Source organism: Synchiropus splendidus, chromosome 16 (assembly GCF_027744825.2).
Source record: "Synchiropus splendidus isolate RoL2022-P1 chromosome 16, RoL_Sspl_1.0, whole genome shotgun sequence".
Classification (NCBI taxonomy): domain Eukaryota; kingdom Metazoa; phylum Chordata; class Actinopteri; order Syngnathiformes; family Callionymidae; genus Synchiropus; species Synchiropus splendidus.
In genome coordinates this window covers 6,049,078-6,069,120 of record NC_071349.1, presented here as the reverse complement: position 1 = coordinate 6,069,120, position 20,043 = coordinate 6,049,078, and the positions used below count along the sequence as shown (strand labels likewise).

The 20,043-nt window shown below is 40.0% G+C and overlaps 1 protein-coding gene across 2 annotated transcripts in view; it reads right to left on the bottom strand.

The window, feature by feature from the left end:
* kiz (kizuna centrosomal protein) overlaps nucleotides 1–20,043 on the bottom strand; it is a 38,948-nt gene that overhangs the window by 6,241 nt on the left and 12,664 nt on the right. For both annotated transcript variants that reach the window (XM_053845830.1, XM_053845831.1), the window contains 7 exons: nucleotides 19,453–19,617; nucleotides 18,491–18,641; nucleotides 15,420–15,576; nucleotides 14,385–14,447; nucleotides 13,232–13,324; nucleotides 12,145–12,214; nucleotides 2,895–2,941 (listed from right to left, as the gene is read on the bottom strand). In XM_053845830.1, the coding sequence (XP_053701805.1) occupies nucleotides 2,895–2,941; nucleotides 12,145–12,214; nucleotides 13,232–13,324; nucleotides 14,385–14,447; nucleotides 15,420–15,576; nucleotides 18,491–18,641; nucleotides 19,453–19,617 (746 nt within the window). The remainder of the gene's footprint in view (nucleotides 1–2,894; nucleotides 2,942–12,144; nucleotides 12,215–13,231; nucleotides 13,325–14,384; nucleotides 14,448–15,419; nucleotides 15,577–18,490; nucleotides 18,642–19,452; nucleotides 19,618–20,043) is intronic.

The following is a 20,043-nucleotide window of genomic DNA, read 5'->3' as shown; positions in this document are numbered from 1 at the left end:
TAGAAGACATGAAAATCATTTCAGTAACTTCAACTTAAGATGTGAGAATATGTGGAAAAGGTGGAGGAGAAATCATCTGCTGAAATGTATCCGTGCTTAGAGTCAGTTGACCTGAAGTTTTGCAATGTCTTTTTAGGAGCTCTAGATTCATTTTATGCGGATTGTTTACCTTGAAGTGCGATATATAAAAGCCAAGGCAAGAAGAGACAACAGACTTCTCTTGACTCCTGCTTCTCTGGTTAATCGGATATAAATGACCCGCAGGTTCACTTCAGACGAGGGCTATTAAGAAGAAGACGCAATGGCTGCCGACAAAACAAGGCTGTGTTTTCACTTGGCTGTGTTTGGCTTCAAGGTCCTCCATTTTCTTTGACACGTTTCCCTCGTACGTTCATTCAGAGCGAAATTTAATCAAGCAGTCAGTGTTCCTGTCAAGTTTGAAATGTACAGTATTCCGTCGCTCTTTGTGGTGATCCGTTCCATGTAATTAACCTCTTTTTTCATCTTCGCAGGCAGCACAAACCACTCCAGCTGGATTAGCCCCAGCTTTGATAGTCCTGGATTGTAAACTGTTTTTCGTCCACAAGATCAGATCATGTCAGAGAATCCATCAACACCAATATTTGAATCAACATTTTGATTTTTGTTTGTTAACATTACACCTTGAAAATTCCACAAGTAGAGCATTTATAGAGGTTTGAAGAACACTCATCATCATCAACATAAGCATGCGACAATAGTAAAGATGTTCATAATCATAAGCATCAAATGTATGTGCACTGTATATCTGTATTATACAAGAATATCTTTGGTATTCCAATGAAGTGTATAACGTATGTCAAAGCCACAAGGACTGCAGAAAAGAAAGATAGACGAGTCAAAGCTTCAGTAGTTTCTGTAAAAGTTTGATTGCTTTTCACTGTATCAAAATAAATTAAGCGCTCACGTAGCTGTGGTGACATCGCAGGCTAAGCTACGCTAAATTAGTCGGTGAAGAGTGAAAACCATAATGTACGAATGCAATTGAATTGAAATGATCAGAATTGCAGGTGCAACGTAGATGAATGGTTGTTTCGTGCTTGGAAGCAAATAAAGCTAAAATGGAGAGACGACTTGCTAATCATTCCTGAGTCAGCTGACAGATCAAACCAAAGTGATTCACCACACACTGAAAAGTTAAAGTTTCCTTGTCCTCTCCTGGAATTGAACCCATAGCCAGGTATACTACAAGTTGTTGTCCATTCACCTAAGCAGCATCCGAATGTGAGTATTCATTCATTCATCGGAGATGACATGAATGTGCAACACAAGCACTCACCAACAAGAAAACAAGTACAAGTAACATCCGACTTACAACCTGCTCGACTTACGTCCACCCGACAGTTACGGCAGCACAGTATCCCAGCATCTCACTCTCACACAGTGATCTACCACGACAGTAGTACCTACAACCCTCGCGTCGGCTATTTTGAATGGCATTCGACTTACGTCCAATCTGACTTGCGACCGGTTGGTCGGAACCGATCCCGGTTGTAAGCCGGATGCTACCTGTATTTGGCAACTGTGACTGCAGATGAAGAGCTGTACTTACTTGGGATGCTCAGATCGATCACTCACTGATCGTGATCGGCCGATTTCAGCGTGAATGGTGAATGCCGCTCACTATCTGTCATTGCCGACAGCAGATCACGTGTGACAGCCGGTGCTCTGACGAAGCACCGCTGGTTGTGATGCGTCCGCTCCTGTCTACTCACTGCTCACTAAGCAGCAGCATGTCTGCTGTGGAGGTTCTTTCAATGGTGAAACACATGCAGGTGAAAATGCTGCACAGGGAATCACCTTCAAATTAAACATGCCATTTAAAGCGCTAGCACTTGACAGAGCACGGAGAGTTTTCCGGGCTCATGAAAGTGAGACCGCTGGTTCCTCAGCATCTGGCTGTTAGCACAGCTGATGCTTAGCAACACCTGCCAGTCTGAGTGTGACATTCGGAATGATAAGAAATAATGATTAATTTCACATAGCTAGATGAGCAGCCTTTCTCAGGTGTTGTTTACGCGGAGACAGAAACGACTGGATCCGTTGCCGTTTTGGAGTCAGGTGCAGCATCCGTTAGCCACCTGAATCTGAAACTCTTGAAAACAGTCGGAGTGGAAACTTTCATAAATGCAGTGCTCTCTGTCTCGGAGACCCGCTACAGTATGTAAATATTTCAAGGACATAGCACAGTCTCTAGAGATTCACCTGAGACGTCTCACATCAAATTACATGTTTTTTAGTGGTCTTTTTGACAGAATAATTGCTGCTTCCAGCTAGGCTTTTCTTTTTTGCCACCTTGAAGAGGTATATAAAAACATATCACAGAAGGTCTCATCATTTTGATTACAAATTCATGCTCAAGCCATTTTATCGGTATCGGAGATCGGTGGTGATCGGCAGAAAAAATCTTGATCGGAGCATCCCTAGTTCTGTCTATTGTTAAGTGTGTTTTTGATATTCAAATTTTAATTGAGGTACAGCATTTGTGTGACCCAGGGCATGATGCAAAGTGGACCAGAAAATACCTTTTATCTCACCATAGACTTCCATTCAATTTTTCTAATTTTTGGAAGTTTTAATGTTGTGATATCGCCACAAAGCTTAAGTGTTGCAGTAGCTCAAGACCTTGATGTCAAAATAAACTGCTTGTGTGTAGTACTGAAGTAACCATGTGTCAATAGCGCCATATCAACAGACACCCAGAGTTGCATCAAACTGGATTGGAACTCGGAACACTCTTACTGTGAGGGTGCTCACAAAATTATCTTGAAACATGTTTCTATTCCGACTATGAAAGGAAATTCTGTTTTTCTTTACCGTATTTATTTATTTTCAATCATGCAAAACTCACTCACCTTTGGACTCCAGCACAGAATACGCCTTTGAATTAGTCCTCTCCTTTCTGTGGGATAAAAACATCATAAGAAAATGAAATGTTGACACTACAAGAATTCAAATTATAACACAGGAAGCTTTTTTAAATTCTAATCGTTCCACGATTTACAACTAAACCTCTTTGGAAAATGTGTTCCCCTGGTGTTACAATGTAAATGTGTGACCACTGGACCAGCTTTGATCTTGCTCAATGCAAATGCGATAGGCCTTTTAAAGGCCTTCTCTTTAATTTACATCCACACAGAGCCCAACTGAAAGGCTTACAATGCAGCAGTAGCTTGTTTGGAGCATCTGTAAGAAAGAGCTGCAAGAAAAGAAAGCAGCAGTTCATAGAGTGCTGCGTTCCATCTGTATCACTTCAAACCCATGACCTCTTCAATTGTCTCACTCGTCTGTTCAGTCTGTCAGACTTGGCTCAAGAGCCAGTGTGTAAAAGGAAACAAGACTATTTCTTTGCTGGCATTCCATTTTTTAAACTCTTATCTCTTACTTTTGCAGCACACAAGGAGAAGACAGTAAAAAATGTCTGTTTCACACTTTGACCAGATCAACGCAAAATATTACAGTCACACAATGCTTGAGGTTATGGACATCCGATTCCATTCATAAGTGTGCCACAGTTTGAATGGAATCAAATGCACTACATTGTACTATCATGACTGTCAAAATGATCAGTTCTTGAGCTTCAAAATAAAAGACGTTTGTGGAACCTTTTTTTTTTTTACTTCAATGCTTATTTGAAATAGCATTTAAATTGCTAGGACAATCGTAGTTTCAAGCATTCCAACTATATTTTCTTCATCAATGTACTTGCGTTTATTCTCCTTTTTTCAACTTTCAACTTTTCGTTGAAGTATTGTGATTTTACTTACAGACATTTACAGTGTTTCTATATTTTCTGAATAAACACTATATTTAAACACCATCTGAACCCTCTATAGGCCCATAGGACAGTTTTGCTATCATGCTTCATTCTTCTGAATATCTGGACTCGTCAGTCACCCCAGTGTAAGGACAGCTGGTGACATAGGAAAGGAGTTGAAGCCATGGGCTTGCTCATCCTGACGACAATTTCAAGTTGGCTTTGGTTTGTTGGTGTGCATCTGTAGATGCTGCAGCTGAGTCCTCTGTTCTGCAGACTGTAATAAAGTTTTAGTATCTGGGTCCGTCGTTCTTGCAGCTTCTTTTCAGCCTCTCGCTGGATCCTGTTGGAGTTTGATTCCTGATGTTGAATGATAGATGTTTCGAGAATGCCTTTGCTAGAATAAGCTTGACAGTGTTGTGTACATTGCCATCTGTGATAACATTTTTCGCTGTTTCGCCGCGGTCTTTCCTCAAAAACAAATGAACGTGGGATAGGGGGTGGGACCGGAGACCCAGCATTACGACAGCTTGCAATTATCCCCACGTACCAGCGGCGCCGCCAAAAGCAAATATTCTTAAACTACGCATTGCCGCTTTAAGGAAACTTTGCAAGACGAAGGCACACACTGGAATGTGTTTTTACAAACGTCCCTTCATGTTTGTCATAGACCTCTTCACAAAGGATAAATCAACAACCGTGAAATCGTGAAGCAGGAACAGGAGGAACCCCTGGAAAAGGCCCTGTGTGTCGCTTCAGCAGGAACAGCCAGTTTTATGGGCTCTCAATGCGACCTTCCTTGACTAGGACAATGCCTTTGGTTCAGTTATTCATGATAATGACTCGACCCACTGAACTGAAAAAGTGGCGCGCTGATGTCATCGAGCTGAAATGATATTGATTCTGAGATAAGAACTGATTACAAGTAACACTAACAAGAAATGGTGCATATCGGATGCTGAACCGCCACCAGAATCTATATATTGTTCCCCTTCACATCCAGCTGCTACAAAAACAGAGAAATAATCCACACAATGACTTCCTCTACTTTGCTAAAATAATAGCTTCCACGGCGAGTAAATCGGCTTTTCTTTTCTGCGACTTCCCCCCCAGGAGTGTGTAGCGTTCCATCAGCTGCTCCACTTCAACCAGGGAGTGAGCTGATTTCAAGACAGAGCGATTACCGCAGAGCCGAGGCCGAATCTGACCCTGCCAACCGAATATGCCGTTTCTATAAACATTAATACGACTCCATCTTCTGCGGTTCCCCTTAATTGAGGCAATGCTGCGATCATGGAAGATGTCCCATGCGCCGCACAGATATGGATGTCATGTGGGAAATGATGAAAATTACAACTATTGGAACGTGCTCCCCGCTAACATTGTCCTCTTTTCCTAGTGTTTGCCTCTAGTTTCGAGTATAAAAGAAGGTAACTAGTCACTTACTGTTTAACACAATTTAGCATAAGTCACCTCCAGCTCTTAGCTATTTCAGTAGAAAAAAATAAACTATTTTTCTCATAAGCTGCATGCACATCCTATTTTTGAAGTTCTTTGAACTTGTAAAGTGAGAGCAGTCAATGAGATCAACAGACCAAAGAGTGTGAGCAAGTAAAGCTTTATATGCTTGACAACTAGACCGTGTACCAGCCTGCTTTAGAAGGAGGAAGGTCTACGACTAACACTAACACTGCTAACATAAATAGGACGCCCCTCAGGACTTGCCTGCATGAAGGGTCCCGACAAGATGCCTGAGCCGCTGCTCCTGACTTTTGTCTGTTTTGAGTCCTATTTTTATGTCTATACATCTATATTAATATGTTGTGGATTAATAACATTGTAATTCAATCCACATGAAACTTATTTCTGAATGAATAGAAGCATATTTGTCACGTTCTTACTCAAGCCAGAAAATATTGTGTAGGGAAGGTTTTGGAAATGTCCCTTGTGCTCCTCCATTAGGGAATGTGACAACAAACAAATAAAAAATTGCTTACAAAGCATTTAATACCAGCTCACGCCCTGTGATAGACTAGCGAAACTGCTTTTGTTTACCCTGGCTTTTTTAAGCTCCCGCCACCCACACACAAATGCTAATAGCTCAACAGCACTTTTGCACAGCAGTGCTTGTCTAAAGGTAAAGGCGGACCCATCACCTCATCATTCCCATCAACTCCTACTCCCATCGCTGCGCTGACCCTGCAGGAACATTGTTTAGGCTGTGTTTAGCTGTACTCTAACAAGCCTGAATGGTGGCAGGATATAGCCCTCAGTGAGGGCAACTGTGAGTGGATACTTGCTGACGTGTGAGTGCTCTCTGCTGGCCACCAGATGGTACTGCAACTCAGAATCCAAAGAGATGTCTGCAGACTGAAGCCAGAGTTAGGGGGAGATTTCGAGCATATTAAGACTGACAGACAACACAGGCCAGCCATTATCCCATTGTTTCAAAATATAGCAGCAATGCTGATGAAGCGGAACAAGCACAAAAGGAAGGAAACCTGGATGTGATAGTTTGCAGGACATATAGGAAACTGATGGTGCCTCTTGTTAGATCTGAATGTGGCATTATTCACGAGTGTCGGTGCATGTGTGCGTGCGTGCGTGTGCGCATGCATGTGTGTGTGAACTCCAGCTGCAGCAGCTTTGACCACAAAAGCACTTTTAAGAGCGAGTCAGCGACCTTTCTGTCTACTTTCACACAACAAACCACCTCCAGTAAAGACAAGTCTGTCCTTATACTTAGACATTACAACCACATAGATGTCACTTCAATGTGAAAAATACCAGCAAGTATTAAGCAAGCAAGTAAGTAAGCAAGTAGCAATTTTTATTTTAAATAATAGACAAAAATATTTTTAGAATATTTCAGAAACCGTGTTAAAATTACAAACATGATAAAATAATGTACATCAAAAGTGTGATGCAGTCTTCAAAGAAAAATGCATGTAAATAATGAAAAACGTTAACATGTTATGAAATCTAATTTAATCTAATTAAGCAGAACCAAAAAATACTTTGGTTCTATGTAAATGCACAAATTAAATAATTACAAATAGAAAGCCAAATATGTATTCTTGCAAAAATTATATAAGCGTGCGGGCAATCTCTTATATTTAGATATAAAACTAATGTTTAAATCTTTTCTAATAACATTTTTTACACAACTAGCATGATCTGATGGCATTTTATTGCCATGATGTAACAAAGCCAAAAATATCTCACCCAAAAGCAAAACAAAACCCTAAAACATATTCCAGTTAATGTGTCACAAAATGACACAAATACCTGCTCTTTCATCTCCAGTGTTATTTGTGTGGTGCCACATGTGCTCAAATCTGATTTCCTATTTATTCAATGCCGAACTCCTCATGTTGCAAGCCTTAACTCAGTGTCTCCCTCTACCTCTAACACTCACTCTCTCCAGCCCTTCTCCCAGTTGGCTGCGAGAGCTTCACACACACAAACACACATCACCTCCCCACGAGAGAGTGAGAGTGTCTGATTTTGACACTCTGAGTGATTTGAGGTCGGATGCTTGAACACATCCTGTTGTCCAAGGCAAAGCTGTAAACCACTAATTGTTGAGTCAAGGTTTTTGTCAAGCAGGCACTAGGCACAACAATCACAACACCGGCTGACGGCTGGAGGAGTTTGTTTTACGAGGAAAATGCCTGTGCTCGCGTGTGTGAGGGATTTTATCTTTGAAAAGCAAAGAATACAGAGATTTTGTTAGACAACATGAAGTGAATTTGAATAAGGAGATTAAATTGAGTAACTTCATGTCAGCCAAAACTGCTGTATCCAGATCAAGGGAAAAAAATAACATCAGAGCTCAGACTTCCACCATGCTGCTCACTTGTACCCACTGTTTTCAATTTCCACTCTTCTGTTATTGTCCTGCATTTTCACCTAAATAAGTTTTATAGTAATTCTGCCAGCAGACGAACTCTGACAAAAACAAAACCTCTTAAGTCAGACATGGGTAAAGTGAAGCCCTGGGACCACACCCTTTTCTTTGTGACGTTAGACTACAACAGAAATTCATTTCATCAAACATTTTCATCCGTCATTTGAATCACTGTTTGAATTCTATTTTATAAACATGCATTAAGACTACTTTTAGTATGTGATTAACATGTGTGTGTTTTGAGCGGCCCTCTGTACCTCTCGTAGAATAACAGGAAGCAGAGCAGTAGTGACACGAGCGGCGATGAAAGGAAGGTCAAGAAGCACCAATGCGTTCACCGTATGAACTGCAACACGGTAACTGAGAGTGACCTATTGTGAAAATTATGATAAAATCTTCCTTTCAGTTACATTTAGAACAGATACATAAGTGTGATTAATCGTGTTATTAATCAAACTGAAAAACTGCAAATTGATCACACATCTATCTGTTATAATCCACAACATACATACACAAAATACATAGATTAGATGGATAGATAATTTATATGATTTACCCATAGTTGTGCCACCAAATTCTTTTCAAAAATGTATATAAAACAAAACAAATGTTATCAAATCATATGGCATGGAGTAGCAACGCTGTTCCCTATCTTCTCCTTGTTTTATAATATTTTCGGTGACAAACTTTCAATTAAAATTAATACATTCTTTTTGTTTTTGTTTTTTTTTTTGCTTGATGGCCCCTAACAACATCATTATACTATATATTTCCCTTAAGAATTATTTTTTTGCACATCCTGTCCTAAATGCATCCTCTCCTAAACAACGATTGCAAGTAAACAAGGCACGGTGAGTACACAAGAGCATATGTGCTATGCAAATAAACTTCCTTAACAAAATGTCAAAAATTCCTCACTTGGAAACAGCAATTGCGTTTTTGGTATTAAAGTGGGAAATAACTTGTGTTTGTGTTTGAAAGGCTTTTAGCCCATGTCTTTGCCAATTAAATACACTTTAATTCCATTTTAAATAAACAAGTTTTATGACTATAACGTTTGCATGCACATACATTAGACAGGACTATTTCTTTCTTTAACACCATTATAACTAAGTTGTGAACCATGATTGGAGCAGCATCTTAAATGCCAACAGTAGAAAGGAGCACAATGTTTCTTTACACCCGAGGAAGGAGTGGCATGCAAACATACACAAAGATGAACAAGTGGTCTTTACATGGAGTGCAGCTGCTTATTAAGACTCACTCCTTCGTGCATTATTCCATTCACCCTCACTCAACCACACAGTGATTTTACTTTAGTGCTCACAAAGACTCCAAAAGATTTCTAATGGACAAATCCTTAATAAATGTTGCAGATCAGTTGCTACCCCACCAGTTATAACACAATAATCACATCAGACCGAGGGAGAAATCGCTGTGTGGGAGAGAGCGGGAAGAAAAACACAAGAATTTGAAAGACCTCAATTCTCTCAAACTCCATAATAGTGAAATGAGCAGATATAAATGTGCTAAGAGTATCTCTTCGCATCGTGTATAGACGCCATGTATTTAATCTGTAAAGCTTATTAAGGCTCCAGTCATTGCTATGCAAAGCAGCACCCAGCGCCTTTCTCTCGCTTTTCATCCGAGAGCAGTGTTTGGCCAATAGCACTGGCCCCCCGTCTCTCATTCTGCATTCATAACATGCAACATTTGCACAATGTATCTCTCAAAGACCCTGAATAGAAGGCCTTAATACTCATGTAAACAACTGCAAACCAATTACTTAATGAATCGGGCCCACATATAATGAGGAGCCTCACAAAGGGCTATAAATGCATTTTTTGCACCAAAGCCTTTGCTTTAAACTACAATCCCTCTGCAGTAGTCTGGGCTTAACTGGCAAATCATAATTATTGTCTAAGACGCAGAGGAGACACTGCTTTTTTTTTTGTTTTGTTTTGTTTTTTTGGCATTTGGAGTCCGGCTACTTTCCCCTTTGATGCGACTCATCAGCTCACTGACAAAATAAAGCAAATAATTAACATGGCGGATGGAGAGGGAGAAGTGAAAACAGAGGAGGACAGAGATAGGGGGGCGAATAGATGGAGGGAGGGCAAGACAGCAAGGGCAAGAGCGTTCGGCAGTGTTATGCTTCCGCTTAAGTGCGTAGCATCCAGACCACTTGTGGATGCAATAAAGCCCAAGAAGTGACGATGGTAAGTGGAATGCTTAAATCTAAGCATCCAGGAGGAGACCGAATAGTCGTGCCACCAAAGAAAAGCTTGTAGTCGTCCAGTACAAGCCCAGGAGAGATCAAGTGTCAAGACATTTAGCAACTTTGGTCCATGTGGCAAACCTTCGAGTATCATCAGTAAAGGTTCCACAGAAGACACTCAGGAACTCTAGGCTAAAAAATGCCACAATGATGGACAACAGGAAATAGCACAACAACATGGCACTAAACAAACATTAATAACAAATATCTGATTGACTGATAAATATCCTATATGGACCAATTTAGATCAGGACAGAGCTCTACAGACCATACAGCCCTTTGTAAGGGAAAAAAAAACAATGAAAGTTGATGTTCATCTAATAAATGAGACTTAATTTACTGAATTCTGAATCAGAATTCACCAAAGTGGAGTTAACTCATGATGAATGGCAAATTAATTCATTTTGTATTTGTTGTAAGTGTGGCTTAAAGGACGAGTTTATTGATTCAAGAGTGGCCATTAGTGTCACCTTTCCCAAGTTGTTTAAGTTACATAGACAGAAACAAAATGTGTGAGTAATTTGCCTTTTATCACGAGTTAACTCCGCTTTGGTGCGTTTAACTGGGATTGCATTTTCAATCTATTGACAGCTCTAGTTTTAAGTACAAAATATTCAGTACATTAAAATGTGATGTTAGATTTCCTGATCAGGACTAGTGAATGGACATAAATGGCATTTTGTTTTGATGTCGTGTCTCATTCATTGCATGAACTTCACCTTTTATTGTTTTTTTTTTTCTTTTGGTCACCAATACAGCACCTCTCTGCTGAGCTCAGTCCTTATCTAAATTGGTTAACTTACCTCTACTGCGATTCATTGAGATTAAAAATTTAAATCATTTATTGACAGCCCAACTAAAAACATAAAATTGGATTTCTGATTTTCCTGTCTTTTATAGCCTTATAGCAGATGTGTTTGAAACTCCCTTTGTAAGATCTCATGTCTATTATTCACTTCTTCATGAATTTAATCTTTGATTTCTGTGGAGCCAAATCTTTGGGCTATGCAGCCTTTTGTATTCAGCATCTATGTCCTGACTGTGATTTGACTTTTTCAAGAATAATTCTGTTCAAATCAAATATCTAAAAAAAAACAACAACTTTTAATGACGTTTAAAGCAATCCATTAATTTCATTTTCACTACAAAACCTAAACTAAAAAATACATGATCATAACTGGATTCATTCCCACACAAATGCATAATTTCCTCCAATGGTTTGTGTTCTGCTGATTGACAATGTTTAATGTGATATATATCATACTGAGTGGCTTCCCGATCCACAGTAGACCCAATAGCTGCAGCAGTCATATTATTATGGGACAGGAATCCACATCACCTACGTGACTCTTCAAGCATTGTATGTTTTTCCTGGTGCTACTTGACCAAGCTAAAACTTATTTTCTGTTAAAGGGTGAATAAAATTTATATAAACAAGCAAGTTGGTCACATAAAATAGGAGGTGTTAAATTGGCACGTGTTTGGGAAAGGGTGTCCGGCATCAGCAGCTATGATGAGCAGCCATTAGACTCTTCCTGGGACTAATAAGCGGGCAGGGGGTGTGTGCTTGCCCGGCCTGGTGTCAGCGTGCTGCCCAGTAATCACGTGAAATCAGCCAAGATTATTCCTCATAACGTTTACGCAGGCAAATGGGATTGCCATGAAGAGGTGCTCCGACAACTTGATGTGCAATTGCAGATTGGATGAAGTCGTGTTGATATTCAAATGTGGCCACTGCGCCGTTAGCTTCCAGTGAGCTACTTATCATTAGATGTTCCTTTCAGTCCCACTCGGGGCTCTGATTTGAGAAGTCGAAATGTATTTGAAGAGTGAAAAAAACAGACAGAACATTTTTGTTAACACTCCAGTCCACTTCTTTTAAAGAAGCATTTCTCCTTCATGTGATCTGTTTGCATTTAGACAACAAACTTGAAGGAGAAGTATATGACTCCAATTTGCAAGGCTGCTTTGATTTTCAGACCCGTCACTGAGTGGGTTTTTTAGTTTCATTGTCTTTGTGAGCGAGTTAATGGGTGGTGGTCCCTTGATCTTATGGAAATGAACAGGAATTATGAGCCTGGCCATGCTCATGTACATCAACCACTTTGGTGTCTGGTGGCACATTTCCTGCTGCCCACAGAATAATAACAATGTTCTTACCCGGGGTAAGGGTCTTGATGTGAGGAGCGTCTGGCCCACCCAAGGTCCACTTCACCGCCACGATTGATTCCTTAAAAGAGCAAACAGAGGCCAGATAGAACCATTTAATTTGGTCATCATACACTAATCTAACATGCATATTTACAGAGAAACCCTGAAAAGGTGCGGCTCATGAGTAGCCGGTTCGAAGTGACTTAACCTTGGTGTTTAGTTGCCACATGGGGGTCCTTCACAGGCTGATTTGAGATGACCAGGGGTGACACAGTTTGATTGAGCACACATTTGGTACTGAATTAATGAAAAGGTTTTTTTGTGGGACATGCCCAATTTTTTAATGACAAGTTCTAATCGCCCAATGGCAACCTATGTAACAGAATGTAAGTAACAGCAGAAGTGCCACCATTTAAATCTAACAACCCTCTTAATGCAGACTTGTGTTCAAGTTCCACCTGTCATGCTGCTGGTAATGGGAATTTCTCTTCGGAGATCAATAAGATCTAGATCTATCTATGTATCTATCTATATATCTTTTAACATGCCAAAAACAGTGACACTGATTTATTATTTCCTAAGGTCAGGTAGGTGACCATGTGCCCAAAGTTGAGTTCCTTTAAAAAACATTATTTATAGTTCGCTACTGAATTTTATGTTTTTGCTGGAACACATTAGTTACAGTATGCTTGTCTAGAATAATACAATGACTGGTTTACTTCTGGAATAGGACCTACCCAATAACTTAAAAGTCTTGCAAACCAATTGAAGCTATTTTTTTATGGCTCTTTCTACTTGACATCAAGCGTCTATGTGCAGTTCATGGCCAGGGATCTTCATTTCATTGCAGGGATTATCAGTTGCTTAATGAAGAGGGCCACCAAAAAAATGTAAGGACCCACTGGTGAGACGTGGTGTCACAACAGCATTGTTCCTCATTGTACATAATGAATTACTTAAATGCTTATATCTTCTCCTAACCACTTAAATAATATGGATTCACCAATAAAGCATCACACACATGTAGAATGGTCAGCCCTGGGGCTAATTTTGCTCTTGGGTCTGCAGATAAAGTCCACGAAATCACTTAGTGTACCTGAGGCACCGTCATCTTCTTCCTCGCTCTCATCAGAACTCTTGGGTCTCTCCTGCATGACTGACTGTTTAAGTAACTGATACGCTTTGGTTTCTAGAGGGGGACACACAAAACATACACAGTCAAATATTTGCTTAAATCCCAGCTTTCCAACTTTCTGAAGTTTTATGAGACGCTTCATTGGCTTGTGCTCTCTGCGACTGCACTCCATATGCTGAGCTGTTGAGTCAAGCCTGTGTGGTTAGTAGCTTTTATTCCCTAGGTGAAGTCAGAGCTTTACATTATCGCTGAATCAAAAGGAGTTAATACACTTGTAATTACATTAAATGACAACGAGGAGAGAGGAAAAGTGCATGCTAAGCAGGGTACCGGGTCGGATTAATGACGCTAAAAGGTAACTATAGAATCAAGAGACTGAGAAAAATGTGATTTTGAAGACATAACACTTTGTTTCTGAATAAAAGTGCTTCTTTTAATCACTTGCTGTGTCTTTCTCACCACCTACGGCACTTAATAGATTCTTTTACATGTTGTCTGGAGGCGCACACACACGGACACACACAAGCCTTACCAATTACTCTCCGTTCCAAGGTCATGGTATTCGAGTCATGTTTTTAATGGTTACGGCTCTTTTGATTAAGAATGGCGATTGCAAACCGGACTCATTTGGCCAGCCGGGCGTGTTAGAGATACACACACATGAAACGCCCAGTTGGACAGCAGATCGCGAAGGGTAATATAGGATCGCTTTACATTTCAGAGAAGCTGCTGAGATAGGGGCACACCAACTGCTTCCAGGATGCTTTCACATCCAGCGTTTTGATGGAGCATTGTTTAGATGATAATGAGAACCTGCGAGTGATGTCTCGTACTTCCCGCCCTGGTATACAGACAATTAAAGCCGCTATGTTATGTCGGGGGGAAAAAATGATCAATTTTGCCAGACTTGGGTGAAAACACAGCCAGTGTATTCTCTGAGATAATTAGAAAGAACTAGCATTACTCTTCAGGTGGGACTATGACCCCACGTTCACCTTGATCCTCCTGCTTTGGTTGTTGGGTAAAAAAAGGCTATTATTCACTGTGGTGGGAAGAAAACACACCACAACATAAGGACAAATTGAAAGCCAGGGCAGCGGCGATGTCTTTTTACCTCTAATAGGAACACTTTCCACAGGGCTTTCGTCCTGGCTGTCCTCTTCACTACTTTGTAGATCTGTAAGACACGGAAGCGCACGGTGAGCAGCAGAAGCAGGACTGGGGATAGAAATAGAGGGAGGTTTAGGGGGATTCTTTTCTTTAGCTCCGTCTGTGAATAGAGGCCCACAGAAAACCATGAAATAATGAATTCATATTATATATAGATACATGGTCGAACTGAAGTCTAACAAAAGTGGGGAAAAAAGTTTGGTTTAGCCATGAATTGCAAGCTAATGCTTACTTGAATAACTTGAAACTTGAAAGGACAGATTTATATGTTGGAATACAAGATAATAAATTGGTAAATGGATAAAAAAAAAAGTTTGTTAAAAACTGTCAGTCAGGGCTCATCGAGACCAAAAGCGACATGGTCATAATTGACAGATGTCATCTATGTTGTCTAAAGTCAGTTCTGAGATGGGAAGCAAATTAAAAATTAAATTGCATCCACCAAATCAGGGAGCTTGTTTCTAACAAGTGCCCATTCTGCACTGTGAATGTAGAGGAGACCATGATTTATGGTTTGTACGTCTGATGGAAAAGCTGCTTCGCACTCATATCAGCATGGCACCGGTCCCATTTGGCAACCCTGGAGTCTAGATCTGTGCACAGGTTCCACCACACATAACCGCAGCTAGGGACCAGGTGCAGAGAAGCATTCTCCACTGTCTGTGATTCATGGTATCAGAAGTGGGATGGTTAGATAAAGGAAGCACACGCATTGTGTATAATGCGTGGACAGGATTCCACAGAATGAATGCACTTCTTGAGATAGTGAAGCCCAAGTTTAAGGCTCCTCTGAAAACAACTTTCTAGAAGAAGCACAGGGGTGAGCTCAATGGAGGAATAATGCATGTGCTTGTAAACATGAACACTGGCTCCTATCCACAACCAGCATGCTCTAATAAATTCAAACTAACTCTGCATTTTAGGATTCTAGTTATTGAGCATGACAAAATACAGATTAATAATAAATGTCTGAAATGACCTTGGACTTTCTGCTCAGGCAGCTGACTGGAAGGTTGTACTTTTTCACCGTCGGCCTGGAAGGAAGGAGGGTCACGCGATGAAGACAATTCACTCTCCTCTGCTGAGGGGCACTCCTCACTGGACCGGGACAGAAGTGTCCTCAGCAGCACTTTGGCCTGCAAGTGACACAAATTAAAACCACACTCTTAATTGTTCCCATTTTCTGAAGGAAGTGTTAAATTGAACTCGCGCCGATTAGGCATTTCATTTTCTTTGGCCACGGCTGCTGCTCTCGCAGAGGTGCACACGGCTCGAAATTCTGTCACTCGTTTAACTAAGAAAAGATGATTTTCCACACTTTTGCTTCCACTCTCAATCATACTTTGTTTCTGCTTCCTCTCTTTTCATCCATGAGATTAGAGGAGCGCCTAAAGAATGCAATCACCCCGGTGTTAATGTGGAACACATATCTCCTCTCTTGGCTGAGAGGATTGAGACAAACTGCTCTCTTCCTCCCTCTTCAGCTCATTTTTATCTCTGGGGAGATGAGGATACACAATTAAGAGGAGCTGTTCCGAGAGACGAAGAGCAGGGAGATGCCGCACACCGATTTCCTTTCTCTTCTTCTCCCTCCCCCGTATCAAATCCTGCCATCATCATCTCTCTTTTGTGATCAAAGACTGCCTCTTTGCCTCAGATGGCTATTTGCAACTTTTAATGAGGACTAATACACAGGGAATGATCAGGAGGATTTTACACCGACAAACTTAAAGTACATTGCGAGTTGTTATCAGTGGCTCGCACTCAAGATTGACAAAATGCACACTTTCATTTTCTGAAAGAGGCAAACAGTCACTGATCTGAGCTACACTTGGTATTTGATACTGCGAGACAATATCAAAACTGTGTTGATCCCTGTCCCTGATATCTTCCTTTGTTCATTTTTTCAGACTTAGTCAGGCGTACCGTGGGTCTTGAGGGGTCTTTGCAGACCCAATGCATTTTAAATATCAATGAATGCAACTGCTAGCACTTGAATATTCAAAGGGCCTCTTTGAGTGTCTGCATGCGGGCTGCATGCTCCCATTTTCCAGTGGAGCCCGGCTGTGTGTTGCGACATGAATTGAAATTTTTGTTTGCTCTTTGCTGGGCACAGAAAGCTGTTGTACAAGGGAATAACCATTGGACATAACTGAAGAAACAGAGGGATAGATGTCGTGAGAAAGCGAGATAACGCAGCAGGATGCTCACTCAGGGTTTTCCACATGTATTTGGACACAATGATACAAATTGCAGAACCTCTCTTACTTTTGTGAGTTCGTTTTTTCAAGAGGCTCTACACTTTCCTTTTCTTCAATCATTGCGTCTGTGTGCTTTCCATGAGAACTCTTACCATATCAAAAATCAATGTTTCTGTTTGAAATATTATTAAAAGGACAGCTTGAAAGGTTTCAATAAAGTGTTTGCGCCGGATCAATTTGTATGATTCATTTGAAAAGATACTTCAACATGATGACATGAAAAGCGGCATATTGACATGACACAATGAATGATCATCTGACATTACACTGAGTTTAAAGACCATTAAAACGATTATAATAGTGACACAATGTGTACTGGTGTTATTTGGTCACAGGAAAAATAACTGTGAAATAGTATCTACTACCACCATTACAACATATAAACCTGGGTTCTTTTGATATAACTTAAATTACAATTTATTTATTTTATTTATTATTATTTATTTATTTAAGTCAAATGTTTGATTGCGAAATTATTAAAATTTTATAATGGTTTGAGAGAAACATTTATTTGCAACAAATTATGCATGCTTCACATAACCTGAATTTCACCAACATCCCAAACACTACAGTATAGTAAAGTACAAAATAAAAGAATTATATTAATTACTTCATACATAGATTCATGAAATTATCATAATAATCACCAACCTCACAGGAGGGTTTTAATATTGTAGTCAATATTAACAAGAATTACATCTTATTGTAGTGACAGTAGTACGACAAATCTATCAGTGTCTTCAATCTTTGCACCAGCAATGATTATAATAAAGGTTATTAAAAAAAATGTGTTATATGTTGTTCAAATCATCAAACGGTTTATATATTTTTTTTTAACTTTACTTAGTTTTTACTGCTAAGGGTGATAATGTCGTCCTCACAGGTTAATAATACACCACAACAAAATTACTAAAATGAATTCAAATTTATACACATATAAACATTTACAAGTAAATAACAAATACAAGTAATAATGTTGTACACCAACCTTTATATTTGATTTGTGTTGTGCGTTCCTATTCTGAAATTAAGTTGATTAAGTATTTACTGCAGTCTTATTACAATTGTTAATTTTAATACTGTTGTTATTACTGATGAAATACTCGAAAAGTCTTATCAGAAATAATGTAACACTTTTTGCCACAGTGATGAATAAAAGCTGAGGTTCAGCAGAAGGAATTTAAAGAGCAGATTTCAATGAATTGTCACTTAAATAATACTTTCTGGGAAAAACAATAATAAAATAAAAATGTCCTGAATTTTTTTGCATGATCATTGATAGTCATTTCCCACATGGAGTAATTGACACAATTCCCACAAGGTCAATGAGCGAGTTGCTTAAAGTAATCGTGTGTCCTGTGAGAAGTCCAATCGGGTCTTCTGATCTAAGTGGTGATAGGTCTGGCTATACTTCCTGATAATGCCAAATTAAAAGTGAGTGTTCCAGGGATGAATATGCCACTGGAGAAGAAAGGAGCTGAGCAGGGGCAGTAATTTGCGATTACTGCATGGGTCAGGGTTTCTCTTTTGTCTCGGTCAACGTGTGGAGCAATCTGATGAGTAGGCAGCCGGAGCTTGATTTCTAATGCAGGATACAAAGAGAGCTCTCATTCGCAACTACAACTCTCTTCAGTGCACATCTAAAGAAACAAAAACACTACTAGCCTTTTTGGAGAGAGGATAAACACAGAGCAGGTTCACTGTGCTTGTGTGTTTTATGTGTGATTGCTAGTGGGAGGCGACCATGCAAGTGCTTAACCTCTCGTTTTGAGTGGGACTCCAACGCTACCTGGTGGATGTATGTGGCATTGCTCTCCAGCAGTCGAGGCGCGAACAGCTGGACCAAGCCCTCGGTGTTGAGGATACTGTGCTCCTTGAGCAGAAGGGCATGCTTGAACCAGCGATCCCACAGCCGAGCAGCATCAGGAGGAAGACTGGAGCTGATTTATTTTTACAATAGGGAAAGCAACACGGTAGATTGTTTACAATTGTGACAATAAAAATAATAGCACAGAATATATAACATTGTAGCTTCAAGGTCAAAAGGTTAAAAACATCCACAGATAAAGGGGGTGACAGAGGCTTTCCTTGAGATTGAGGTCCAAAAGAAATCAATAGAGTAGTGAAGCAGAGCATGGCTGTGGCTCACTGTGGAGCTGTTCATTATCCAGGGGACTGGGAGTCACAGATAGGGCATTTTAATTTACTCATGACATTCACCCGTGCAGCCTTACAGCAGGGAATCACACCAGAGATGACCTTTGCATTTGTGAACCAGAGAATGGCAGTTTTAAACACTGAAGTCTTGCAGTATTTGGAAAAAAAAAGTTACTGCAAGATTTTAAAAAGGAAGAAAATGAGTGAATTTTGGTTTAGTTGTTTGGCGTGAACATAGTGGAATAACCGCAATATGCATTTTATATAAACTGTCAAGTAAAAGACTGGCGTCAACAAACAAAAAATAAAGCAACACAGCACTTGTAGAACACGAGAGAATATAGGAGACAAGAGGCACCGGCGCTTCTGTGCTTGGACCTTTGCAGTTTATCATAAAAAAATGTTGAGCGTGGCAATCTGACTCGAGTTCAGTTTGTTGAAAAAAAAAACCCTCAGGCAAGGAGAACATCGCAAAACCAAGCTTCACTTGGGAGATCTCATTTCTAATCCAGCAAAAAAAACAAAACATTTAGAGATGACAGAATTAGAAATGTGTTTAATTCAGTAACCTGCCGAAGAAAACAGGGCTCTTACCTGATCTGCTCATGCTGAGTGCACAACTGGTGAGCTCTGACAAGCTCCAGCGGCAGTAAACAGCCCATCTCGGTACTGCGAGACAACACCTGAAGATGGTGAAGGACGACTGCTCCACATGCTTCAAGGTCTTCGTCATTCATGCCCCTTCTTCCTTCACAAAGCCTGACCAAAACATAAAGTGTTTCAGGTATTATTGGGAGTAATTACAAGTTCACAAATAACAGCTCATCTGGTTTTATTTACTCTTCATTGTCTGAAATTTAGCGGTAACAACTGAAAGGAGCGTAAAATACTAGAGGGGAAATGTGTGAGCAATAAAGGAGAAAAAGAGATTAAGTTATGACACATGATGCAGTTATTGATATGCTTGGGGGGGGATTCTACCAATTTTGAAGGTAAAGATCGATCCTGACATACTTAATCATAAACAATAAATAAATAATTAAATTGTCTTAGTGAAAATACCGTTACTGATGTTATCCAACATAGTACACTTTTATAAAATGTATCATTAATTTGGTCTAGTTTTAAATGTATGCACGTATTTGTTTGCCATATCTACAAGTATGAGAATGCTGAACTCCCAGC